General features: G+C 37.0%; 1 protein-coding gene across 5 annotated transcripts in view; it reads left to right on the top strand.

Annotated features, from left to right (window-relative positions):
* The window catches only part of PCDH15 (protocadherin related 15), a 1497017-nt gene that overhangs the window by 1408509 nt on the left and 60668 nt on the right, over nucleotides 1-27840 (top strand). For all 5 annotated transcript variants that reach the window (XM_030569599.1, XM_030569597.1, XM_030569596.1 and 2 more), the window contains 2 exons: nucleotides 12865-13080; nucleotides 18728-18816. In XM_030569599.1, the coding sequence (XP_030425459.1) occupies nucleotides 12865-13080; nucleotides 18728-18816 (305 nt within the window). The remainder of the gene's footprint in view (nucleotides 1-12864; nucleotides 13081-18727; nucleotides 18817-27840) is intronic.

The following is a 27840-nucleotide window of genomic DNA, read 5'->3' as shown; positions in this document are numbered from 1 at the left end:
GAGACTGTATCAAATGCCTTACTAAAGTCTAGGTATACCACATTCACCGCTTCTCCCTTGTCCACAAGACTCGTTATCCTATCAAAGAAAGTTATCAGATTGGTATGACATTATTTGTTCTTTACAAATCCATGCTGGCTATTCCCTATCACCTTACCACCTTCCAAGTGTTTGCAGATGATTTCCTTAATTACTTGCTCCATTATCTTCCCTGGCACAGAAGTCAGACTAACTGGTCTGTAGTTTCCTGGGTGGTTTTTATTTCCCTTTTTTTAGATGGGCACTATATTTTCCCTTTTCCAGTCTTCTGGAATGTCTCCTGTCTCCCATGATTTTCCAGAGATAGAGGCTCAGATATCTCCTCTATTATCTCCTTGAGTGTTCTAGGATGCATTTCATCAGGCCCTGGTGACTTGCAGGCATGTAACTTGTTCTTTATCTTCCAAGCATATCCCCTTCCTATTAGCATTCGCTGTGTTAGGCATTCCTTCAGACTTCTCGGTGAAGACCGAAACAAAGTCATTGAGCATCTCTGCCATTTCCAAGTTTCCTGTTACTGTTTCTCCCTCCTCACTGAGCAGTAGGGCCTACCCTGTCCTTGGTCTTCCTCTTGCTTCTAATGTATTGATGAAAAGTCTTCTTGATTCCTGTAGCTAGTTTGAGCTCATTTTGTGCCTTTGCCTTTCTAATCGTGCCCCTGCATTCCTATGTTTGCCTATATTCATCCTTTGTAATTTGTCCTAGTTTCAATTTTTTATATAACTCTTTTTTATTTTTTAGCTTATGCAAGATCTCATGGTTAAGCCAAGCTGGTCTTTTGTCACATTTTCTATCTTTCCTACCCAGTGGAATAGCTTGCTTTTGGGCCCTTAATAGAGTCCCTTTGAAATATTGCCAACTCTCCTCAGTTGTTTTTCCCCTCAGTCTTGATTCCCATTGGACCTTACCTATCAGCTCTCTGAGCTCACTAAAATCCGCCTTCCTGAAATCCATTGTCTCTATGTTGCAGTACCTCCCTTTTCCCCCGTCTATCCTTTCTGAGCAAGCTGTACCCATCCATACCAACATTCCAGTTGTGTATTATCCCACCAAGTTTCAGTGATGCCAACAATGTCATAGTTGTATTTATTTATTAGCACTTCCAATTCTTCCTGCTTATTACCCATACTTCTCTCATTTGTATATAGGCATCTAAGATACTGATTTGATCTTCTCAGTTTTGCCCTGACCCTCCTTTCTCTCTGCCATTATAGCCCACGTTCCCTCCTATTTCCAACCCATCTCCCAGGTCTCCATGTTCTCCACTTACTTGTGGGCTTTGTCACCTGTCCTACTGCAGATTTTTTAGAAAGATGATTAGAAGTAGATGAAAGGCCAATAAAAGACCATGCTTTAAAATTCTTCCACCTTTTCTCAGGAAATGGAAACAGAAAGAGGATCTTAAATATATGTTAGCATATTAAAAGCCATTGTTAAGACAGTTAATTTTAATTACTAGTCCAGTGATCAGCTGATATAAAACATGGAGGAGACCCTTGCTACAGCCATACCAATCATTCGACATGCATAAGGCTGGTATAAGGTCAGTACTCCATGGAAGGAGAGAGAAAAGATCCAAAAAGCAGGCTTCAAAAGGTTCTGTAACTTGTTGCCTCTATTTAAAATATCTTAACTGAGATTTTTCTCCCATATACTAATTAACAAGTAGCATTAATTATCAAAATTGGCCCTATTATAAACTGAGATCACATCTGAAGAAAAGTGGCTAAAATAAAATGTTGATTTTACTACTAATATAGTCAACCTTTGGTTCCTTTTAAATCTATATAGTATCAATTTCAACAAGTAGGCGTGTGTATAGACAGGGAAAGATCTATAGAGCCACTTTATGTAACATAGGGTATGTGTACATTGCAGCTGGGAGCATGCTTCCCAGCTCAGGTAGAAAGACATGCTAGCTCTGCTCCAAGTAATGCACTAAAAATATCAGTGTAATCAGGAATCAAACCACCCAGATGCCCTGATACCGACTCAGGTGGATAGCCTAAGCAACTACCTTTGCTACCTATTGACAACACTGTAGAAATATTTTTAGTGTGCTATCTTGAGCAGAGCTAATGTGCATTTGGCTGCCTGGGCTGGGCACATTTTGAAGTTTGTGTATGTGTTGATGATACCAAGTGAGAAACTGCAGAACTGTATGATAAATTCAATTGCACCTGCACATATGGCCAAGGCTACTTCTAATTTTCCAACTCTGCAAACTGCTTCACACAGCCACACATTTTTGATAAATCAGCCTTCTCAAAATCATTTCCTCCCTTTTCCAGAATGTTGCCCAAAGTACATTAATACTCTATTCTCCATTAGAAAAGGCTTTAAAGAAATTTTTCAATCAGCACTAAATCACAAAAGAATTCCTCAAAGATAATACCATGTGGTGGCCCAGGTCCATTGATGCAGGACCAGAAGGATTGGACAAAGGTGGCTTTAAGCCATCATTGTATTCTTTAGAACCAGGGAGTAGCTGGAAGCTAATTTGACCCTTACCATAAGTTAGAGCAGCTTGACAGCTGCTTTAATTTATATGGGCACTACTATCCCCTTGTTAATGGCCCAGTGCCATCAGTCCTGGATTATTAGAACACGTGCTATTGATCACGTGCTCCACTTGTTCTCAATGATGTGGAAAAGTACTGAGGGAGGTTACATAAGGCTGGCTAGGCCACTTGTGGATTCCCTGATGCAAAATAATCCCCACCTACCTTCTCAGGGCAGTTTTCCATCACATTTGTGCCACCTGAGTAACACAAAGGGGCTGGAGCAAGGGTTAAGGATCTGGAATGGTGTAGGGGAGATTTTGGATTTTCTAGGAGAGAACTTGTACTAGATGCTAATGTCTTTTAATTTTGGAATCAAAATAACAAATACAATTAAACCACTTCCTCAAAAAATAAATGCAATCTATTAAATTGTCCCTTCCAGAAATATTGTCAATTGGGGAGCCATGGTGGCTAATGGTTGCTATTAGGAGAAGCCCTGGCTATTTGGGCTTCCCTTTCATTCTGGAAACATTGCACCTTGGACTGCAGTGGTGAGACAGCTGGAACAGCAGTCTGGGTAATTGCTTTAATTATTATTGTAATTGTTTTTGTTACGTTTGTGCCCATAACAAAATTTTAAGGGCTAAAACAGAACAGGTCACTGCTTGGAATTATAGAAACCCCTGCTTTCTTTCATTGTGTCCCTTTTATGAAATTCTGTGTCTTCAGGTATTAGAACAATCATAGATGTTCATTCTCTGCTGTCATTCTCATGGTCAAATATTATCTCATGCTTTTCGTTATGACTGTGTGAATTAAAAATAAACATGTACTAATCATAGCTATTAATCTATGTATTTTGCATTCTGAGATTTGTTTTGAATTTCAAATTAGATTATCGTCATTATTTTGCATATCAATTGGGTTTTCATACACCTTTTACTTTTCACCTCATTATTAGAACCTGACTTCATTCTACGCAATACACTCAAACTATTTTACAAAGAATAAGTGACACACATTACCTTTGGGGGATTAAAGGAGGAAATTGACTTTTCACTGAAATGGTGTCCTATTTGCACATTTTCTCAAACATTTTGCTTTCCCAATTCTAATCTCTCTGATTTTAAAATATGACTTATTTTTCCTAAGTATTTTCTTTACTTTGATAATTTAATGTCTGAAGTGATGGGGAAGTGAAAAGTTTTAAATATGTACTTCAAATTGCTCTTTTCATGTCACTACAGCAGTGTCCCAGTAGGTGGTCAGATACCACAGTGATGGGCACAGTATAAGAGCCTAAATAGAACAGACAGGAGAACATTTCTTAAAACCTTTTTCATTAATCATTATCTGAGAAGGCTAAAAGTATAAGGTTAACTTTAGAACTGTTAAATAACTTTAGTGGACTCTGATAAAACAATGGCTAAAATTATTCCAATTGTTCTTTTCCCCATCCATTTGACTGACTTAGGCATCAAGTGCCAAAAAAGAAAGGAAGGAAAGAAAGAAGGAAAGAAAATAATCCATCTGTTGAAAAAATTAATAAACTTAGATTATTCACCTGTTCTCTAGACCCAATTATTTAATAGTTCACTTTTATCTTCATACTTTCCCCCAAACTCTCTACTCCTAAGTGTTTTTTAAAATAGAAACTATTTAATTGATAAATATTCCCCTAGATCTAAACCTCTAAACCTCTAGTTTTTAAAGAATTGATTACATCAACTATATGGTGCAACACAAAAGGCTGTAGTCATTGATTTTGTCTTTTACCCTTTCGAGGTGCTTGTAAAAGTTTTCTTTTCCTTCTCAGAGGATTTAATTGGATACAGTTTGAGGACTGATGCCACTAATCCATATTCATATGAGTATGCTTGTTTTCATGAGTAGTCTTATTGATTACATTGGGACTTCCCGTATGAATCAGACTAGATGATCACACTGATCCCTTTTGGCTTTATAATCTACAAATTAAGGAGTAAACTTCAAATTATTCATTGTGACCATTTAATCAAATGAACTTTGCCCTTTTTCTTTTTTTTTAATTAACTTTGTGCAAATAAATCACAATTTTTAATCCATTTGTTTGTTATTGAGAATTGTTCAGCAAATAATTTGACCCTATAGTTTGGTCGTGAATTGGTCACTATTTGTTATTCACTACTTGTGCTGTGTGTTGGTCACTTAAGTCACATTCATATTGTTTCTGTTCCTTGATTTGACCACTTAACCTTTATGAACTTTATGAAAAATAATCTTTGTTTTATGTAGGCAGATTATCAACAAACATTCTTGTTTGACAAATCCATTCTATAAATAATAGAGCTTTTCAAAATGTCTTATCCAAGTGCATTCAAATAAGCAAATAAAATTCCAGCTAATTATATGGGCAGGTTTTGTGCTGAATTCACCAGAATTTATAAGGCCTATTCGTGTGGGTAAGAATTTGGAAGTTTGGGCCATAAAGGTGAAAACATATTTCCAGAAAAGGTAGCTTGCCAGACTAAATATCAGTGAATTAAGATCTCTGGAAGTGGCTGATCTACTTTTGTTATTAATGACTCTATCATGAAGCCAACAGAACAGTTTGATGATGATAGACCTAATGGAGTCTCTAATGCATTTGTATCTCCTCTATTTAACCTTATTCTTACATTGTGGCTGACAGAATTATCATTTCAGACCATTTCTATTTTTTCTGTGTGCACTTAATAATATTAACTAACGTTCCTTTGTTACTGTTTGATTATTTTTGAGTAAGGCATAAAGAAGTAAAGCATCATACATTAATTCCAGGAAAATCACCATGTCCTTTTACAATATCATCATAATTTTACTTACAATTCAGGTATTTCCCTACAAATTAATCGAACTGATATTCTTATAGAAAATTCATTGTTTTATGAGATAGCTTTTTGTGTGATGAGACGCAGGGGGCTGGGGATTATTTTTTTGCCTACATTCCTTGCAAAGATTAGATTGATGTTAACTATCACGTAATGTAGCTATCAGTAAATTCATATATAAAGCCATGTGTGTAAGTGTGCAGTAAGAGTAGTGCATGCATATAGAAAACTGGCAAGTTTTTATTTTTCTCCAAATTAAATCTCATTTGTTATTTTCTGCCCATATTTTAATTGTTTTAGCCCCTTTTGTATGCTTTCTCTTTCCTACAACTGAAAATGATAACCTGACCATGATATTGATGGAAGAGTGTCACTGAGCCTGCATCACAGATGCTTTGAAAAATGTTTGTCTTTAGAAATTAGTTTTATCTTTTCCATTTATACTTTTGTATATAGAAGAGGACATACATCTTAATATAAGTGACTCTATCATGACTCTATCTATTTTGCCAGTCACAGTATTTTATTAGTTAAAATGCCATTTAAAAGTGACAAAAAATAATCTGAAGGGACAAAAGAACATGTTAAGCAGAAGTAGTGTGGAAATCCTCTATGAAAAATGTTAGCCGTGACAGCAGTGGACATGCACTTCTGCTATGACATTTGGACTCTGACAGGAAGCTGCTTGATGTACTAAGAATAATAGTATGGTAATTTCAAACTCAAAAATAATTTCTTTCTGGGAGCATATCTCTAGATAATATGTCAGTGCTCTAAAACTTTTACTAAAGAATATACACCTCTACCCCAATATAACATGACCCGATATAACGCAGGTTCGCATGTAACACGGTAAAGCTCTGACACACTGCTCTGAGCAATGTGTTAAGGGTGCCGGACCAGGCTGCGGCCAAGGGGTTTGATAAGGGGCAGAGGGTCTCGGGGGCTGTCAGGGGCTTCCCGCCTCCCCCCAGGTCTGGGGGGCAGGAGCTGTGGAAGGGCACTTTTGGGGACCCCACAGTCCCAAAGTGGCCTGGGGGATTAGTAGGGGGCCAGGAGCAGCGTCCTTTCCCCAACCTCCCAAGACTAACTGGTGGCAGGAAGTGGAGCACCGTGGCTGGGAGCTGGCAGAGTGGAGCAGACTGGGGCCGCGCTGCTTTGCTTCCTGCCACTGCTGGAGTGTGCCTTTCGGGGTAGGGGGTGAGGTGGGGTGGATAGGGGTCGGAGCAGTCAGGGGACAGGGGAGTTGGGTAGGGGGTGGGATCCTGGGAGTGATTAGGGACAGGGATCTCTGGAGGGGGCAGTCAGGGAACAAGGAACGGTGGGGGCAAAGCAAGTTTGATATAAAGCGGTCTCACCTATAACGCGGTGAGATTTTTTGTCTCCTGGGGATTGCGTTATATCAGGGTAGAGGTGTAATTTTGTTTTTCTCTTGTGTGGTTCTATGTTTATTAATTATATCTTATTTAAAAATTTGGTGTGTGGAGTATAATAATAATTCATGTTAACATTTTCAAACCTGGGTATCTAAAGTAAGATTTCTAAACCAGTATTTTAACACCTGAACTGAAGTTCAGGTCAGCTTTTAAAGGTGCTGAGCACCTGTATTTTCCATTGACTTCAGTGGAAGCTCAGACAGATTTGCAGAGATACAGATCTGCAATATTTCTACTAGACTTTGATCATTTTCTTTTAATACAGAACATCTGTAAGAACAATGTAACAAACAAAGCCAGATTAATGTGGTCTTCATGAAAGATGCTGTTTTGACATCTCTAAAGCTTGAATGCCTCTACAGAGGACAGCCACAGCTTGGGCAGTATCAGCACTGCAGGCTTCCCCACACCATTCTGTTAAGGTATCTCTAACTTGACCTGGAGGAGAGTGATAGAGCTCAACTTACAACAAAATCCTTGACCTTTTTACTGAAACTACCAGTGGGAGTGACAGTTTTGTTGGTGGCTTGTTTGTGATGGTCACTAGAGACTTCAATGAAACCATTAATTCGTAAGCTACTAAACCAGCCATCAGATGGTAACAGCTTTTGTCGCTACTGAGGTGAGCTAGATTCAAACTAGCAACCTAGAGTTGGAAACCCATTATCAGTACCATTTGCATTCCAGATTCCCTAGCTAGGTCACCCTTAATCATGAGTCAAATATGCTAAAGGGGCTCATAAAATGAATGAAATCCTTTTCTTTTCTTTTTCCTTCCTTTTGTTTTGTTTTGTTTTCTTTTCTTGTTTAGTGGCACTAAGCAGATGGCATATTCAAATGTTGCTGGCACGTAAAATATCATTTTTTGCCTGCAATATCATTTGTGCCTGCAGGAATATACATCTTGGTGAGTATTTGCAATTCTAAAAGTTAGCCCATATCTGCTACCCCACTGCTTTTGAAGCACGAGCATTTATGCTTTGTGTTTTAGTTTTATATTGCAGTCAGTTTGTTCTAACCATTGGTTTATTCTTTATTTTGTCCATTTTTTTGGTCTTTTCTCTTTGCCACTATGTTTCATTACACTGTCACCTATCTCCATTGTTACTTTTCCAATGGATTGCTTTTTACCCTAGAGTCTCAGAATTCTCTGACTGCCTCTTAGTATCCCGATCTCCATATGCAGCATTCTGTCCATACTTCTCCCAATTTTCCGTGGACTCTTGGGCTTGCTTTAGGAGCAGCTACAGTGTAAGGTTCAGACACCCACAGAGTTATAAAGCAAAATGTGCAAAAACATATTGTAACCTGCTATATCTATAGAAACACCACCGGAAGGATCTATTTTAATTAGTCCAATACCGTATACTTCTCTTCTCATGCATCCTTGTGTATCTTCTCTCCTCCTCTGAACTCCTCTTTCATCTCCTGCCTCCTTGACTCTGCTATTGATCAACTACAGTGTGTCCCAGACATTTCCAGACATTCTTACATCTGTCCTCCCCACCAATTCTCCTAGAAACTCTATCACTGTTGTAACAATTTATAATAAAAAAATTCAGAAAGTGCAATTTTGTTTCTGTGTTTTTAAGAAAAATGTCAGGACCTGATTTGTGTTATGTCAACAGCAGCATAGTCATACTTTGCATCCTGCTGAGTTTGCCATACTGGGCTGTAGAGTAGGGTGTGGGATTTTGAATGTAGGAACAGGAAAAACCACAGCTTATCATTCCCTCTTGGAAGATGAAGTAACCTTTTGGGAACCCAATGTTGGTTCTGTTTTCATTTCTAGCAGCCAATGAAATGTCAGGTATTTTAATTTTGCTAGTGATTTGCTGTATGTTTGAACTAGCAATATTTATTTATTATCATTCTGAATTCTTATTTGTTGTTTCAAGAGAGAATTGCCAAAGAAGTTATGAAATGTAACATTAATGACAAAGTGTTAAATACTCTTAATATCGAGGCCTAAAGTACATAACAATATTTGACTATCATAAAAATGTGAATAGTATATAAAAAGAGAAAACCTGGGTCAAGCTAACCCTAGGTAGGAACTCCATTCAGGCAGATGGAGTAATGCCCAGTTACATCACGGTTACATTTAGCCCAATAATTCTAAGGACATAAATATTTATCAGTAATCATTTGTAACAGAATTCAGGAGACATCAGCATATTTATTTCTGCTAGATAAGCAAAAGAAAGATATACTACCATAATATTAAGATTAATTTGAGCTCTTTCTCTTCTTTGACAGTCATATCACAACTCTTGAGACATCATATATCTCTCCCAATGAAGTGACAAAAATATTTACCTTTATAACAAATTACAGGAATAGCAAACATACCTACTTTGTGTTAAAAGGACTCTAGCATATTATGTGAATGACATCTCGCAGGCTTTCTCTAGTGATTTGGTAAAGTTGAATGTGACACTGTTTCATTATGTTTTATCAAAGTACAATTAAAGAGGCAAAAGAAAATTGGAAATTAAGGACAGTTGAAATCAAGATATAAAGTATCTTCTGTCTTTCTTGGAATGATTTGCATTTGGCAAGTTTCATCCAAGGAGTTCCACGTGCTCTATATCCCTAAGATTTTGGGTACTTGGCATGCCTGTGGGTAAACCAGGGTACGTAGCTGGGTAAACCAAAGTACATAGGTTGAAATCCTGGCCCCACTGTTGTCAGTGGCAAAATTGTCATTGATATCAAGGACAGCATTTCACCCATAGAGACAAAAGGCATAATTTCAAATGTGTAAATTATTGTGGAGAGGAAAGATGGCTTAGTGCTGGGACTTGAGTTTGACACATTTGAGGATTAGGGCCAATATTTTAAAATATGATGCACAGAACAATTCTGTTCCTTGTTTAAACGATCAGTTTGCATTTCACTTACTGGGTAAAGACCTCTGGTCCGGGACATTTGAACCGGTGATGTATCTATCAGTGTAAGAACTCTGGATCATAATTCTTTAGAAGATGTGCGCCTAAGATCTGGAATTATTTGTCTTGAAACAGTTTTGGCCATTAAATCCAGGTTCAACATCTACCACATTCCTAATCAATTGAACTATTAATTTTAGAGGTTTTAAATAAGTGCCTTGGAATTTGTGATTAAATTATTAAAACTATTTTATTTGGTTGTTCAGTATCTGTAGCCTGGATGTCATGCAATTTTTCATCCATATCCTTCTTTAGAACTGACTCAGTCTTTGTGAAGAATTCTCATTGTCCCTTAATGCACACCTAGTTTGGATCAGAATTTGTAGTTTGTCCCCCAGTGATGCCCATAAAACACCAAGAGGAAATGTGGTTTTACATCATACCTAAAACCTATGCACAGAGATCCAGATACTGTGGAACATTTGAGTAAGCCAATTGAGTCAATTTTAGTAATAATTTTTGCTGTTTATTGAAAGGGTTAAATTATGTCTCTTATAAGGCAAATCCATACTGGGAAGGGGAGAAAAGGCCATCAGCATAAGGCCATTATTATAATTTATTATTATTACATTTGTATTATTATAACCATCTGGTGTAAATAGTTTGCCAACAAATTCTTGCTATATAAAAATGGAATCTATATGTTTTCAATACAGAGACGACAGGGTGTCTGGACTGTACTGTCTGGAATTTAAATGAAATTTTACTTGGGGTTATTTTTTGGTTTCAGAATTATAGGAGTGCAAACAAATTTGTGGTTTTAAATGTCTTATTGGTGTTTATATACATTCTCAAAAGTTTAAAACTGAGGTCTGATACATGACAATTAATGGCCAGGATAGATATTGACAAGGGCACATAGCTACATATTTGTTAAAAAAAATAGTGAAGCTATTAAGGTTTAAAAAGTAGTTACTGTGCATGAACATGATTTTTTTCCCCATAAACTATTTCATTCCTATTTATTGTACAGTAAATATGTAGTCTTCTGTGTGGATTATACAGTGTTATTTTTAAATATAGAGGCTTCCATTGTTACCTGGATGGAGGCTTTCTAATCTCATTTGTGAATAAATGGAGGATTTAAAGCTCCCTAAGAATAGATAGAGAAGACGGATCTTAATATAACTGAAAGGAGCCTTTCTGTTCTGTCCACAATCCACAAATTATATACTGCCATTGAGGTTTTATTTCTGTGTGTTATCAACTAGCATTCAATTTTTAAACAAGTATTGTTAATACTAGAAAACATGTTAAATCTCATATTTGTAATTTTTGGTTCCCACCTTATACTCAATTTAGCTCACATTACATGGAATAGAATGTTTAGCATAATACATTAAACTCAAAACATACAAGATTAAATTATGGTTTGAAGTGGGATCCTTATTAAAGATCACTGAAATCAGTAGGGTTACCATAAGGAAAAATCTGACCCATTTTTGTGAGTTAGTTAGACATTTATGCACTGATTTTCAAAAGAGGCTCACTTAAACTCAGCATTGGGCTCATATTTTAGCCCCACAAATAACTGGGACTATTTTATAGGGGCACAACTGGAGAACCATTTAAAAACTTACTAGAAACAAACAGAAGTGAAGGAGCTTTGTCGCTGCCCTGAACACCAGTAGTGTAATGGGAACATGATGATGATGATGATTGTATAGGATTTACACATCTATCAGACTTGTAGACAGTAAGAAAGGTAGATGTCTGAATTCTAAGAAATGCAAGTAGCACAAAAACAGAAAGATGCACAATAGGAGTTGGTAAAATGTTTTCATTCCTCACCTTCTAAGTCATGGATTATTGATGAAGAGAAAATCCTTAACAATAATTAATGGCTGCCTTTCAAAGATACAGTGTTCGGCTATTGTTTTTCAAAGTCCACCTTGACTCGCTATAGCCACTTTCATTCGGGCTTCTTGGTATATACCCTTACACCCCACCCCAAGCAGTTTTTTATTTTGTTTTATGATGAACTATGAATTATAGACAGAGACCCAGATCCTTTGTAACAATAATATCAGTACCTGCAGTGTCGGCCAACTTTGGCTGCAATTACAAACTAAAAAAAGGTTTCACCATGTCAGTACTTGGATGACCCGGCTACCAATAAATGCTAGAATGTTGTAGGGATGGTTTATTCAGTAGCTGGCAGTCTTTAATACCCCAGTTTAATGGTTTGGTCATGTAAACACCAGTGATGAGCTCCTCAGCAGCGCTCCAACCCCCAGAGGCCAGAATGTGTGTGTGTCCGGGAGGGGTATGGGTGGGGGGGAGAATATTACCTTCAGCACAGACACTGTGGAGCACAACCCCTGGGATGACATGGGAGGGGTGTGTGATGGAGGTGGAGCTGGGATGAGAGGGGCATGTCAGGGGAATAGCGATAGTATACAGTGTTGCAGATTCCAGGCACTACTGCAGCTCCAAGAAGCTGCCTTCATTTAGGCCCCCAGAGCTATCTAAATTACGCCAGGAACCTCACCACAGAGCTGCCCATGATTAGGAGGTACAAAGCTGACTTAAAGCCACCTTTGTGTCCCTTTCCCTCACTTGGGCTGAGACATCTGTGCAGCAGAATCTCACTGAAGATTTATTTTCATATTATTATTCTGAAAATAAACTTGTTAAATCAGGAAGGTAGCAGGATGACAGAAGAAATCCTTAGGTGGATACATGGTTGTTAGGGGAAGATGCTAGGTACATATGGTTTTCCTGTTGCTCTCCTTTACATTAATAGTTGGAAAAATTACCTCTGCTACATTCTTGATTTCATAATTAAAATGCACTTACCTGTCCAATATGTTTTAAATCTGAAAAGTTCATTTGTAGCTTTCATTTCTTTTGGAGCAGTTTGCCAACAACGGAGAAATAAATTGCTGGAAAAGCAAAGACTGTTTTCTGCAGAGTTAAATGGACCATTTAATAATGATATCCACTATCAGACTTACATCATACATTCAGGAATGGAAAAGATCCACTAGACCAGTTTTCAGCTATAGTTGAAGGACAATGCCAATGACTCTTCGCACATATATTTTACCTTATTCATTTCTGTTTATTTTATGTTTCCTACTAGGCTGATGATAAAGACACTGGAAATTACAGTGCTATGCAGTACAGACTCATCATACCCCCAATCAAGGATGGCAAAGAAGGTTTTGTGATCGAACCTTATGAAGGGCTTATAAAAACTGCCATGCTGTTCAAAAATATGAGAAGGTCCTACTTCAAGTTTCAGGTCATTGCAACTGACAATTATGGGAAAGGACTGAGCGGCAAATCAGAAGTACTTGTAAGTATATGAATCAGTCAATGTCTTCTTGACATCTATGCCTGATACACTAGAGAAAATTCTAAGTCTAGATAAAGTTTCTGTTCCAAAGAGCTGGAAGGGATGGGCATGAACTTTGTGAATATGATCTTTTCAAGACACTGAAGTTATTTTTCCCAAACAAAAGCTTTCTGAATCCCTGAAAAAAAAAATGTATGTACTATAGCAATATGTCCTATTTACACAAAGATAATTCAACATGCTAGATAGCCACAGAATATATCCTCATGTACTCAATATCTAGCAGGATTTTAATTGTATTAAATTTAAAATGAAGAAGCCATATGCTGAGGGTTCGTGGAGCGTGATTCCATTCAGAGCAAGAGAAATACTGTAGACAGGAAGGAATCAGGGACTTACTGTATGCACTGAGAGCACAATATAGGTACCTCATGGTGTTTTATAAATTCAGATAGATAAATATTATGAGACCTCTGACAATTGGGTGCTTCTGGGAAAACACAGGTGACCACATCTTGAGTGTTCTGGGGAATAAGGGGAATAATAGGCTCTACATAGGATAGCTGGGTTTTTCTGCTGAATCACCCAAAAATCAGGGGATATGCTAATAGATAGATTTATTTAGCTCCAATCAACATATAAAGTAAGCTGCCCCTCTTTTGGCATGAAGTTAAGACAGAGAAGATGCTGGAAGGAGACCCTAGGAACAGCCAAACTCAGGGAGGAAGTTTTGCCTGAGGTTTATAGTTTGTATGATGTAGTCTTTTATTAAATGATCGCAAGCTATTCTTTCCACAGAATTCCTGCCTCATTTAGTTCACAGGATGGACAATGTTCAGAGAAATGAATCAGGGTTGTGTAGTGAATGAGAATGTTGTTTGCAGGACCCCACCTCAGTTGTTGCAAAAGTTGATGCTGTGTAGAGAGTGAATAATGGACCGCAGAAAGAGAACTGTTGTTTTCGTGATTTAGACAGCTGAATGCTGCCCCGGAGACTTGGATTCTTTCTCTGCCTCTCTCACAAACTCCCTATGTGATGCTAGTTAACTCATTTAAATAAAAAATTTCATAGCTGGCTGCTGTGTGTTCCTCATTTTCTGGGTGCTCAGCTTAGGGTGCTTGGGGACTGAGTTTACATCTGGAACTAAAGTCATTGGGAGCTGTGCTTGGAAAAGATAAAGTACTATAAAATGCTAAGTACTATGGTGTAATATGGGTTTCTCAGTTTAAAAAGGGTAAACAAGATAATGAGTAATTATAGGCCTGTCGGTTTGACATTGATCCCAGGCAAGATAGTCGAGTGGCTGATAAACGATTCAATTTGCAAACAATTAAAGCAGGGTCATATAATCAGCATGGGTTTATGGAAAATAGAGCCTGTTAAACTAAGTTTAACATTGATATCTTTTTAAAAAAAATTAGATTACAATTTGCTTGACAGAGGTAATAGTGATGATATAATATACTTACCACTTCTACAAGTCATTTGACTTGGTACAACATTTTGATTAAATAACTAGAATGATATAAAATCAGCATAGCATGCATTAAAAGGATTAAAAGATGGCTAGTGGATAAGTCTCAATATGTAATTGTAAATGGGGCATCATCATTAAGCAGGTGTGTTTCTAGTGGAGTCCTGCAGGAATTGGTTCTTGGCCCTACACTGTTTAACATTTTAATCAAACATTAGGAAGAAAACATAAAATCATCACTAATAAAGTTTGCAGATGACACACAAACTGGGGGAATGATAAAGACAGGTCACTGGCATAGAGTGATCTGGAAACTTGGTAAGCTGAAAAGCACTCACTGTTCATTGTGATGACTAAAAGTGAATGTGAGCCCAATGGGTGCCTGTGTACTGGGAAGCAGTGACAGAAAAAGCTTTGAGGATTATGGTGGATGAACACGAGCTCCCAGTGTGACACTATGGCCAGAAGGGTTAATGCTATCCTTAGATGCATAAACAGGGGGATCTCAAGTAGCAATGGAGAAGTTATTTTGCCTCTTTGGCATTGGTGCGACCGCTGCTGTAATACTGTGTCCACAATTCAAGGATTTGATAAACTGGAGGGGATTCAGAGGCACAAGAATGAATAAAGGATTAGAAAGCAGGGCTTATAGACTCTAAGAGCTCAGTCTGTTTAGTTTAACAAAGAGAAGGTTAAGGGGTGATTTGATTAGTCTATAAGTACCAACATGAGAAACAAAATATTTGATAAAGGGCTTTTCCATCTAGTCTAGAAAGGTATAAACTTATCCAAAGGCTGGAAGTTGAAATTAGACAAATTCAAACAGGAAATAAGGTGCAAATCTTTAACAGTGGGAGTAATAATCCATTGAAACAATTTATTAAAGGGTGTGGTAGTTTCTCCTTTACTGGCTATTTTAAAATCAAGATTGAAGATTTTTCAAAAGTTATTCTCTAAAAATTATTTTGCAGAATTTCCATGGATGATGGTCTACAGAAGGTCAAACTATGGTCCCTTCTGACATTGGAATCTATGAATCAAGTTGGACACCCAAAATTAGTGGATAATTGAGTGTTTTGGCTTTAATCACTTGGTGTCTCAGATCGCCATCTGTAAAGTGGGGATATTTCCCTACCTTGCAGGATTGTTGTGAATATAATTCATTGTTTGGGAACCACTAACTGTGGAATGTAAATGGTATGCAGTAAATAAGACATGAGAACACACACTGAATGATGAAGATAAAAATGAATAGCTATCTTGTGGTTTAGGATTTTGTAATACTGCCAGTCGCTGTTGGATCAGCACCTTCCATGTAGACTGGCAGTTACAAGGACTTTAGTGTACTTCATGGAGCAGGCTATTCAGTAAGTATTATCCATTCTGTGTACTGAATAAGGCAGGGATATGGTGGAAAAAATAGTATTTGATTGTGTGTAATTAAAAAACTGTATTATAATGAAGAGGCACAAGGAGGTCGAATTAAGTTTCCACTGACAGCTTTACTCCTGGCATTTCCTAGTCTTTTGAGTTCTTTACTCTTCCATCTCAATGTTCTCTTAACATAGTTTAAAAAAAAAACAAACTAATGTAATTGTTAATACAGTACCCAAAAGTGTGCTAGGTGCTGTACAGGAAAAATAGAAAGACAGGCTTTCTGTCCCCAAGAATCTTACAGTCTAAACGTGTCACAACAAGTGAGAATAAGTAACTACAGGGAAGAGGAGGATGAGGAAGCACAAAGGTTACATTGATGAGACCACATCATTATTCCGTAATGGTGTGTGCACACTGATGATTTTATTAAAGTAAAAATGTTTGTTTACATGCTCTAATTGTTTGGTGGCATCTTCAGTAATTTCCACACTCTCCATTCCCTTTTGAGAAGGTTCACACTGCAGATAGGACAGTTGAATAAATTTAGATTGAATTTACTCAGGAAGTCCCATCAGGGTTGGTTGAGAGGGAGGAAAAATGGTGATTCAGTCCCCACTTGTGGGGCCTGGTTCCTTGGGACACTGCCTACAAAAGTCTCCTCTGAGTTGGGTGAAGGAGGACTAGTGTGGCACTCCCATATTCCATGCATGCTTACGTTGGTCCCCTGCAAGTTTTTCCTCTCTCTTCTGGTGGAATTGGAGGCAATGATTTGTCCCAATAGCATCTGCAAAGGTGAGAATTTACCCATATGTGCCTCCTGCCCATATTTAGGCCTACATTTAATAATTTAGTGATGGAAGTCTTGATATGCATGGGGGGGCGTGCTAAAGTTATTGTGGGAATCTTCACTTTTTGGTCCCCTGATCTGGATTGGGATTTTTACATTTGTTATAGTACTATGGCTTGAACATCTTTTGTACAATTCATATACATAGATACAATAATCATAACTTATGACCCATAGAGAACTTACGGTAAAGTGGCTGCTTCTTTTTTAAGAACTATATTTATGAAGTACTCATTAAATACTTAGGGAGTAACTGCTTTAACTGACTAATGCAATTAATTCTACTAAACTGTTCATTGCTTTAGAGTTCCATTTACTTAAATGATCCTGAATTTTATGGTGAGTTCTTTAAATTTATTTTGTTCTTATACAGGAGTGTGCATGTGCATATCAGTGCACCTGATGACATTTCAAGAACATTTAAATATTTTAAGTTGAATTAAACTTCAAAGCTGGCAGATCATATTTGATGTGAAATGATATTCAAGCATGTCTGCCAAAGTGCTTACATGGCTCAAACTTCATTTGTGGAAATCAAGGGGTGTCTTTATTCTTTGAGAACAAAGAATAGTCTGATTTTTAAATTTCTTATGCTTGATGTTGTCCTGCTTTCCAAATCTTGGCTGGCTACAGAATCCTTCACGAAGAGGTGATGGAGGGCATAGTAGTTGCTGTAATCTCCTGATGGACATTCTCCAACTTTTAATAAAGATTTCAGATTTTACTTTCTCTGTAAAGACTGGGAGCAACTGCTCTTTTTATAGCCTAAGAGAATAGTACACTTTTCAAACATCATCAAGATTTAAACTTCTTGTTTGCCAGCTCAGTGGCTTAATGATGTGATGTATTATTCTGGGAGCTCCAGAGAACTTTCAATCATGATGCTTCTGATTTGGTTAAAACTCTGTTTAAGAGAAGAAAGCTCATTTCCCAATCTCAGTTTACCTTTATAGATTTCATTCTTCCTTCTTAGTGATGAGGAGGCTGACTGTTCTTGAAATGAAAAGGAAAGGAGTTAATGCAGATAGAATGCAAAAGAGAGAAGAGAGCATGAAGTCATGCTTCAAGAAATTTCAAACAAGGAGAGATGTAATAGCCTTTTATTCAATATCAGTCTGAAAAGAACTTGAGGAAACTGGATCAGAATGGATGCAAAAAAAGTTAGACTTTTTAGTGTGCTCACTTGGTGCACATAGGTGGTATCGTGTATCTGGTGGCTCTTTAAAATGGCACCTGGATACAGTGCTGTCCAGGGAAATTCATTCTGCAGGATGAGTAGTTTGGAAATGGAATCCTGGCCCCATTTAAGTCAATGAGAGTTTTGCCATTGACATCAATATGGGCCCAGGATTTCACCCACATTTACTAATTTGTTATAAATATTTTTTTTAAAGGTTGACAGTACCTGTTATTTTCTGACCTGTGTATTAAGAGAGAAGAGGTCAGATATGCAAGATAAGGGAATATAACTGTGTGTTACTAATATTTGTAGACCCCTTTGGAAGAAACTAACAAAATAGAACTAAACATGAAAATAAAAATATTACTGAGGACTTTATCTACAACGATGCAGTCAGAATTGTGACAAGCTGTTATAGTTTAGTAACAAAATATTGTTAATTTATTTTAAGTAATCTAAAATCTGCATTACTATTAAAGAAATTTAAACAATATGGCAGTTGAGGTACCCATAATGCATTAAACTGGAAATAAAATCAGCTTAAAATCCCCTCAAAATCAACATCTCATTTTTAGTTAAGTCCTTGCCCTACTGTTTTGGCTACTAAGTGAAGCAAGGCTACCCAATTCACTTATTCTTGGATTGAAATGCAAAATCATTACAACAGGGCATGGCTTTGAAGACAGGAAAACAATTATCCTGTTGTTTTTGAATTGGGAGAATGTTATGCATGAAAAGACCAACTGTATTTCATTCCTGTGTTTTCAGGTCTCTGTGGTCAATCAGTTGGATATGCAAGTCATCGTTTCTAATGTTCCTCCCACTCTTGTGGAACAAAACAAAGATCAACTTATAGGGTAATGAATTTATTTAATATATAAATACCAGTTCACTGTGTTTGGTTTTAGGTTCAGCAAGTGTTAGTCACTATTCGCTGATGTTGGATAAAGGTTTTATTGAATGAGAGTAAGAAAAGAAGTATTTGGAAAGACAGTAGTACAAAAGATCTAACATTGAATATTTGAAGGCACATCTATGTAATTCCAAAAAGTCCAGGGTTAAAGAGAAAGACCTGTGTCTTATAACATTTTCCTCTCATTTATATCTGTGCAACCTCATTGACATCAACATTCACTTCAGTTGGATTGCATGGATGCAACTCAGGTTAGAATTTTGGCCCACAATTTTTTGTTGTGGTCAATATTCGACTTGCATTATTATTAAAATTTTTATACAGTGATAAAGACATTGTTAATGGTAAGTGATTTTTTATTTTATTTACAAGGTATCATGCAAAGACATTAGCCACAGATAGTGGAAAAAAAGATAATAATTGAAACGCTTAATGCTTTGTGACAAAACTGAAGATTTTTGCTATATTGGAAACTGTCCAAAATCATTTTTGTAAGATATATGTTAATATACTGCATATTCCAAACATACAGTAATCTCCAGAAGTGTCAGGATTTCATGGTTAGTTTCTCTTTTAAGTCAAGAAGAAATTGCTTCGCTCTGTCTCTTCAGCAATGCAATCATAAATTAATCTAAATAGGAGAGAAAATATTTCAACTTCCAGTTTAATTTCTCTCATGAGATCAGGGAAGAAAGTTGTTTGGCTTATTTATGACAGAAATTGCTAAAGGAGATATTCACTTTTTTAGCTTTTGCTCTTCTGTCAGTTCTTTAAGGCAGTGAGGCAGGATATTCAGCGGATTGCAGAAGTTTCAGTCTATCTTGGCTGTCATTGTGATTCTACTCCCCTTGAAGAATGAGATGCATTAGGAGTAATGATGAGCTTATCCACTGAAAAGGAAGAGCATCATCCCCATAATACCTCTTGTTTCCTCAGTCCTGGAAAAAAAAAGTGGTTGCTCATGAGGATGTGAGGTTTTTCCCCTTCCTCCATTCTATTTTGAACCAGGTATAGTTCAGCTGCTAGATTCTAATGCCAAAAACACTATTTAAATTGTCTAGGCACTGGTCTATACTCACAGTGACTCTATCTCCCAGATTTATGCATAACAGAAATAGACATCTGCCTGCTTAACAGTAGGAACTTTCCTTCAAAAAAATGGCAGTTTTTGGCATTGTCTACAAAGATAAAGAGCTTATCCTTCAATTACCTTTCAATTATAGGTATGGGTATTATTTGTCTCTCCTTTGCTAACGTTTCAAGTTGAGTTTATCAGGGTATGCCACGCAATAATATCTTCTTTTTACAAGATAAATAATGTATAGACTCCCTGGGCTCCAGCTTTACTCAAATGGGATGATGATAATTTCGAGGATGAAAGGTGAGATTTTGTGCTGTGTCTCTAAGAAGCACATCACAGAACTTACAGCCCAAAGGAAAGGGGCAGGCCAAACTGGCTTTAAGCCATCTTTGAGCCCTCCCAATTCTGGACTGTTCATGGCCTCATGGGCAGTTAGTGTAATTAACACAACTCTGGATGGCTTCCTAAGTTATAGGAACCTTCCCACAGCTGTCTATGGGTGGCAGCAATGCTTAAAACCTCAGCAATGCTATGCGCTGCAGCCTCACCCCAAAAGTTCTCCTCCTAGTCCCAGGGCACCCCGATGTGCCTCTACAAGGCTTGTGAGAAGGTCAGTGGAAAACAGTTTTTGGCCATCTTCATCAGTCCTGTGGCTGAGGTCATTCTTCTCCAGCCTCATCTGGGATATTCATCGCTCCTTTATGTTGTTCCACTCTTTTTATGTATGGAGCATACGTGAGACTCTTACCCAAAGAGTCCAGATTGTACTGTGGTTGATTCTCTTGAATATATGTAATGATGAAATATGTCTCAAATGAACTCAGATGAGATTTTACCTTCAGTCAAACATCTGCCAGAAAATTAGTACGTTGCAAATGTAACAGCCCTGTCCTTAATAATTAAACATTATAAACTGCTTTCATTGAGACAAATTATTAGTTTATATTAGAATTGCATGAATTCTGGAAAAAGCTGTTATGGAAATGTTATGTGTTCAAATAAAACTGTTAATTTGTTTCAGCAGCATTCACAAGTAAACACTTTTTTTATTCATTTTCTAAATATGTCTTTAGATTTGACTGTTTTAGTTAGGAAAAATATTTGCAGAATCTTGAAGTCTCAAGAATGCTCATACAAATATATATTTGTCTGAGAGTTTCAACCAGAAATATATTTGCATGGTCTTCTTGAAATTCCTTTGATTTTCCTCCTGCTGTTTATAAAAGCTTTAATCATTCAATCAGGGTGTAAAAGCTAAATGTGATTTATATGACCCATCAAATGCTACACATAACAAATAATGAATAATCAAAGAAATAGTGAATGCAAATAGTTTGTGAACCACCCATAAGTTGAAATATTTTTGCCTGACGTGTTTTCTGAACAATTTCAATAATGAACAAATTCATAAAAAATAGAGCATTGACGTATAATTCATGAACAGAAAAAAGAGCTACATTCATCAAATAAATTATGTTCTACAGAGGATTTGCCCAGCTCTCATTTGCACTAAAGTTACACTAAATAAAAATGTTAAAACTGAAAGATCCAAAAATCTAACCTCTGATGACAACTGTAACTATTTAGACATTGGGAAAGTTGGTTATTTAGTAACTTTGACAGTGGTAGAGATTGTCAGAATAAAGTAATATTTAAAGTGGCTACAACCTATTAAGAAATATATGTTGTTCTTTCAAATGAGAACAGTTAACTCAGCCAAACCTCAGATGTACCTTGTATAGATGGTCAGTGGCTGGAATAAAATAATATTCTATACATATAACTAAAATTTCTGTTCTATGTTCATTTTGCTTTAAAGTATTGGCTTATTAGAAAGAGATAAGCAAAGTACCACTAGCTGACATTTCAGATAGTGCCATGATCCTGTAAAGTCATTCAATAAACACTACAGACTTCCCCTGACTACTTCAATTTCATCAACCAGCTGTCAATGTCTCCTAGTCTACACATCAATGTCAAACTCCCCATTTCATTCACTCACTTCAATGAAGGCTGTTTGGGGTGGGTCCAGCTGGGTCTGCTTCAGCAGTGCTGACAGAGAAAAAATGGGTTTTGCTTTATTGGAGAAATTGATGTGTGCTCCCTTCTTCAGAATAAATCTCTTTTTGGAGGCAGGGAGCAGAATTAGGAACTATTTTCATATTTATTTAAAATATGCACTATGTCTCTTTATGAATAGGGTACAGTCTATAAAGGAATGTGTGACTCATATGGCTCTGCACTTCCCCGTTTTAGCTAAAAACACTTGAGGGAGGCTGATTTTGTGCTACTTGCAGCTAGGATGTACTAGAAATGTCATGTGAAAGCAAATTCTCATGAGACTCGCACCCCAATTTTACAGACCCTAAGTCATGTTACCCAAGACAAAATAATGTGTGGAGTGGCTAAAAATTAAAACTTTTTGAAATACTTGTAACTATTTCTATTTGCCAAAATGTGCCTGCTTTGAACTCCTCAAAAGTTTGCAAAATTGGAGCACTATTTCAACTTTTTTAGAATGATGTGATGTTTTGAGTTACATTTTTATTATACATGTTTGGATAGCAATCTGGGGTAGTTAGGTGCAACTCAGTATATAATATTTATTCTAGTTTCCTGTGATGGGGTGTCCACTCCATACAGGGCCTGAGCGCATTAAAGAGAGCCTGTTAATCTCGTAGGCTGCACCTGGAGGAGAGCCAGGGGTGGATGAAGCCCAACTGCAGATGAAGTCCAGCTGGGCAGGGGTAGGCTTGGCTTGTATAAAGTCAAGGAGTTAAGAGCAAGAGGAGGCTGGCTTATTGGGCTGGTGGCTGCTGGCCAGAATGCAGGCTGGGAGAGGCTGAGAGCTGCAGCTTGTAACTCAGAACTCCTGTGCAGCTTGGGCTGGTCGCTGGTTGGCTGACTAAAGAGAACAAGAAAATGAAGGAGAAGAAGCAAGGAGTGAGGAATAGCTTCAGATTAGGAAGAAGACAAGGATGGAAATATCTGTATCTGAACAAAAGGTAGCAGACTTGGCTGGTGTATTTGCTATTTGTGCTGTATTGTTAGTCACCTAAGTCAAATGATCTTGCATCTCTTCCCTAACTGGATGACCTAAGTTTGTAGAAACAGCAAGAATCCATTTTCTGGTCATAGATTATTCATAGGCATACTTTAATTTTTTCCAAAAATCTGTTGTATGAATAATCAATACAGCTTGTCAAAACAGTTTTAAGATAATTTGTGATCAACACATTTTCATAAATGTGCTATTATTCACAGTTCTTGCTTCCTGAAAATAAAACCTGTTCATCTGAATGTTTGCAAATAAAAGATATTACAGATACCAGCTAAGTAAATTGGAAGGTTGTGTTTGCAAAAATTAAATAAATAAAACAAACCACAAATACAGTCTAGCAGTTCTTATCAAGCTATAGTTTGGAAAATAATGTGTCATAGATATGTAGATGGTACATGACTGCAAATAACCCATTGAAGAAGATGATGGTGACTCAAATAAAAAGAGAGGCAAGGTGAGTCAGGTAATATCTTTTACTGAACCAACTTCTGTTGGTGAAAGAGACACGCTTTTGAGAAGGGCTCTATATAACTGGAAAGCTTCTCTCTTTCACCAACAGAAGTTGATCCAGTAAAAGATATTACCTCACCCACCTTGTGTCTCTCCTATCTTGGGACCAACAGAGCTGCAACAACACTGCAAACACAAATGAAAAGAGTCTGTTAAGTGCTAATTCCATTTTCTGTACTAAAGAATCTCTACTAAAATGAAATGTGATAAATCTGCAAGCAGGGGTTAGGTGTTATAAGCTATTACAGGATTAGAGCATGTAAGATTATGTCTGTCACGGGCTTGGAAGTGGCCAGAGAAATTCAAGGATTAGAAAATGTCCTACTTAAATTTCCAGTGGAATATAAAAGTGAACAAGCACTTTTTGTTATAAACTCCATGTATAAAAACATGTGTCTGGTTCTCCAAAATATATTGAGCCTGCATTTAAGAATATAAAACTTCAGTATTTTAACCATGGTAGTCAGCATGACATTTAAAGTTGACTCCCACCTTTTCTCATAGGACCATCTGTCATGCTTTGTAGCACATAAAATCCAATCCTTGTATAAGAAATGTCACATTCTCAGTGACACCTTTCCTTGTCAGTCATCCTACAGTACACCATGGATATTGAAAATATAGGTCAATTTTTTTCCCTCTTCATACCTCTGTAAACAACTGCAACTTCCTCCTGGATAATACCTGAGCTGAAAAACACTGTCGCTATATCACCGAAATATTTCAGAAATTAAATATTTTCCTTTTGATGTTTATTTCTGGTAAAGATAGGGTAATCTTATTGTGGAGGTCACCAGATATCATGTAAAAGGGACAACTGACAGGAATGCGTGACAAACAAAACTGTAAGAGTGCCTGTGACTTTTATTTTATCTGTGTCCATGTGCATAACAATTTTTTCTTAGAATGTTCATTTATTTTTAATTTAATTCGAAAAGAGAGTTAGCATCTTTGAAATCCTACTCCTTTATCAAAATGACACATATACATTAGCTACCACTGGAGTTCCAAAATCCTTGGCGGCTTGCTGAAAATCTTACAGCAAATTCTGAAATGCATTATTTCACTGAGCCTGCTTAAAAAAACTTAAGAAATACCAATTATCCTTGCCAAAAACACCTTTTAGCCCTCCTATGCAAGGCACTTTTTTTTCTTTTCATAAATCAGTGGAAGGTGAAGGAGTATTGTTTTTTTTAATTGGTTTCATTTGTTGTGCAGCTGCTTTTTGTACAGCACTCTAAATCATTTAAACTCATCAGTTTCTTAACAGGAAAACTCTGCTGTCCTAGTTCTTGATAGATGATCATTTTCCATTATTACTAAATTAGGACTATGATCCACTGGACTCTGCAGAAATTATTCTCCCTGAGCCCAGCATTAGCCACTATTATCAGTTAGCACAGCATTAACAACTATTCAACTTGACTTCTTTACCAACGCTCCAGATCACCAGGTGTCTCTGTGGTACAATCAAATGGTTAGCTATCTCTACCTCTCCAGTTATTTTTTAACTATACCAGGTAATAAACATTAATTCTTCAGTCTCCTACCTTTTCTCAGGTTCACTGTCCTACCTCAAAAAAGCCTTCCTTCATCAAACTTGTCATCTACTTACTGAGTAGTCTTTCAGGCAATATGTAAAACAAACAGTATGGCATATCCTCTATAGTTGAATAAACTATCTATGGGCTGAGCCCACTAATTACCATATTCCTTTAATCTCTGCACAACCTCAGCAGTCTTATGAAGAGAAAGGAAAAAGAGAATCTTGTTCATTTGCTGTACTCTGATTCCTTCCTTCTGTCAGTTTTAAGCAGTACTTTATGTTGTCCTTACATCCTACTTTCCGGACTGCTTTTTTCTTTCCTAGCTTTCATAAGCAGCTCCTACCTGGAGAGTAATGGTCTGCCTATGTTTTGTCCTCCACTAGTGGCTCCTAGATCTAAAAATAATAGAGGGAGTCATTATGTGAATGTGTTTTTCCCTCGGTTCCTTGGGGAAAAAATAGCTTTATACAATGCAGTCCTGTTGTGCCTTTTCAGATAAAGCTATAAACTGCTTGAACTACATTTTTAAACTGCTTACAACAGCAGTAAAAGAAGACCTTCCTGCTGAGATCTTGGATAGGCCTGTTTGGCTGAAGTAGAGGTGTATGTGTATTGCTCTTTGGGTGAATGCAACATAATGCATCTTCTTTGGCGTGAGAAATAACATATTACAATAAAAAAAGTTTCCAAAGACAGCATGATAGTGGGCCTCCTAGAAAGCAGGAGCACAGAGAGAAGAAAAGAAACTTCAGTCAGCTACAGGGAAGGCTAATTTACCTAATTTTATGTAAACTGTCTCCGAATGATTGGCATTCCCCTATATAAAGTATTATATTCTACCCATTGGTCTTTACAAAATCTCTATAAAATATTTATAATTATGCATATTAAATTGATTCAATACAACCTTTTTGCATAGATACATTATTGTATGTGAAACAACAATAATCTTTTGTACAGAACAATTATTTTGAAAGGGAGAATACCTCCCTTGGATAAGCAAAACAAGATCATAAATTATTAACATTTAATATGAGTAATTAATTTAGCCAGTTTATACTGTCCTACTTTCCTTTGTCAGTCAACTTCCTTGCAAAATCAGAATACTAAAAATTTGCATTATGTCCTAAGAATGGAACCTAGCCCCAAGTCTGCCTTCTTTGGTATGTGTAGGCTGGCCAAAGCAGGCAGAAAGCTGACTGGTGAAGAATTTCACTGGCTGATGAAGGATTTCCCTGGCATTGTAGGACCAACAAAAACAGCTCTGTGTCATTTTGGGAAATGTCCAGGTGGCATAGAGCCAACATAACCAACTCTGTGCCACTCATGCTCCCTGATCCTGATATAAGGGGCATGGTGTGGGAGTAGTGTGGTCAGAGTGCAGAAACAGCTGGTATAACTACATGTCAGGGCTGTAGCTAGTCAAACCTTTTTAGAACAGTTCTGAGGCTACTCTAAGATACACTCAGCCTAGAATCAGAATGTACAGCCATCTTTGCTGGCACAGCTGAGGATCTGTCTCCTGAATTAGTGGACATTTAGCAACATCACAAAACAGCCAGAGTTTGCGTGCTTAACCGCAGTTGGCAAGGTATGCTCAGGAATTGGAAAAGCAGGGAACTTTAAAATCAGTATTGAGATATATTCAAAGAGCTGCTTGGGAAATCTTATATGATGTTTGGAAATGTCAGTACTGCTGTTTGCTAATTTGAATAATCACTAAGTTCATCCACAGTTCTTTAAAATCAAGAGTCAGAATTTTCAAAATTGGGCACCTAAAGTTATGCATCTACATAAATGCCCTGGTTTTCAGAGGTACTCAGCAGCTGCAGCTCACATTATATAGTAATGTAGTTATTTCAAAGTGCTGTGAAATAGATGGCATTTCATAAATCACTTTCTGTGTGCTCCAGTGATTCCACATAGTAAGCTATAAAAATATTAGAGAAAGAAACAAACCCTTTGCCTTAGGACTTTTTCATTTTGAAAGTTTTAAAGTGTTTAGGTATAGGTACTGGTCAAAACCAGAATGTTCTCTAGGTTGAACTGGGTTTACATTTTTTTTCTTGTCTGTATCACCTATTGTTTGTACAGGTCTTTTACACAACAACAGAGAAAAGAAATACATTTTAGAAAATAAGAGATTGTGATTGTTAAACCACAAAATTGGCAAGACGACTTGGTGACATTTGTACTATCTGATGTTAATTTTAATTCATTTCATTTTTTCCTTTTAAATTGGCAAGCTTTCAAGATGACAGTATCCCTTTCAAGTACAGTTATTCTCTGATAAGTACCAATGCAAGAATGGCATCACAGAGTTCTATTATTCATTGTGTGTCCGTTATTCTTATGTCAAATATGCTCAGTGTCTGAGTCAAAATGGTTTTTCCCCCTAATTGTCAGCCCTGAAAACTTACTCTGGTATTTGAGATTCAAGGAGGGATCTTCCCTTTCTGCATACCTATAATAAATTTTTTCAGGCCAAATTATGCCCTCAATGGCACAGGTACAAATCTCTGGTCGTCTTCATTTGTACAAGTTCAATTGATTGGAATTTGGTAAACAATTCTGATAAAGATGCACAAGAAGGAAGAGAATCCAGCTCACTGTTCTCTGTTGACTGTGCAGAGCTGTAAGAGTTAAGATAGTAAAAACTATTTTTGTCACTTACTCAGCAGATATGAATCTAAACACATGTAGGGGGCAGATCTGTTGAGAAGAAGGTGCAAATGCTGCATAGTCAATTATCAAATTAGAACTTCACTT

The sequence above is a fragment of the Gopherus evgoodei genome, chromosome 7 (assembly GCF_007399415.2).
Source record: "Gopherus evgoodei ecotype Sinaloan lineage chromosome 7, rGopEvg1_v1.p, whole genome shotgun sequence".
Lineage (NCBI taxonomy): Eukaryota > Metazoa > Chordata > Testudines > Testudinidae > Gopherus > Gopherus evgoodei.
This window is presented reverse-complemented; position numbering and strand designations above follow the sequence as displayed.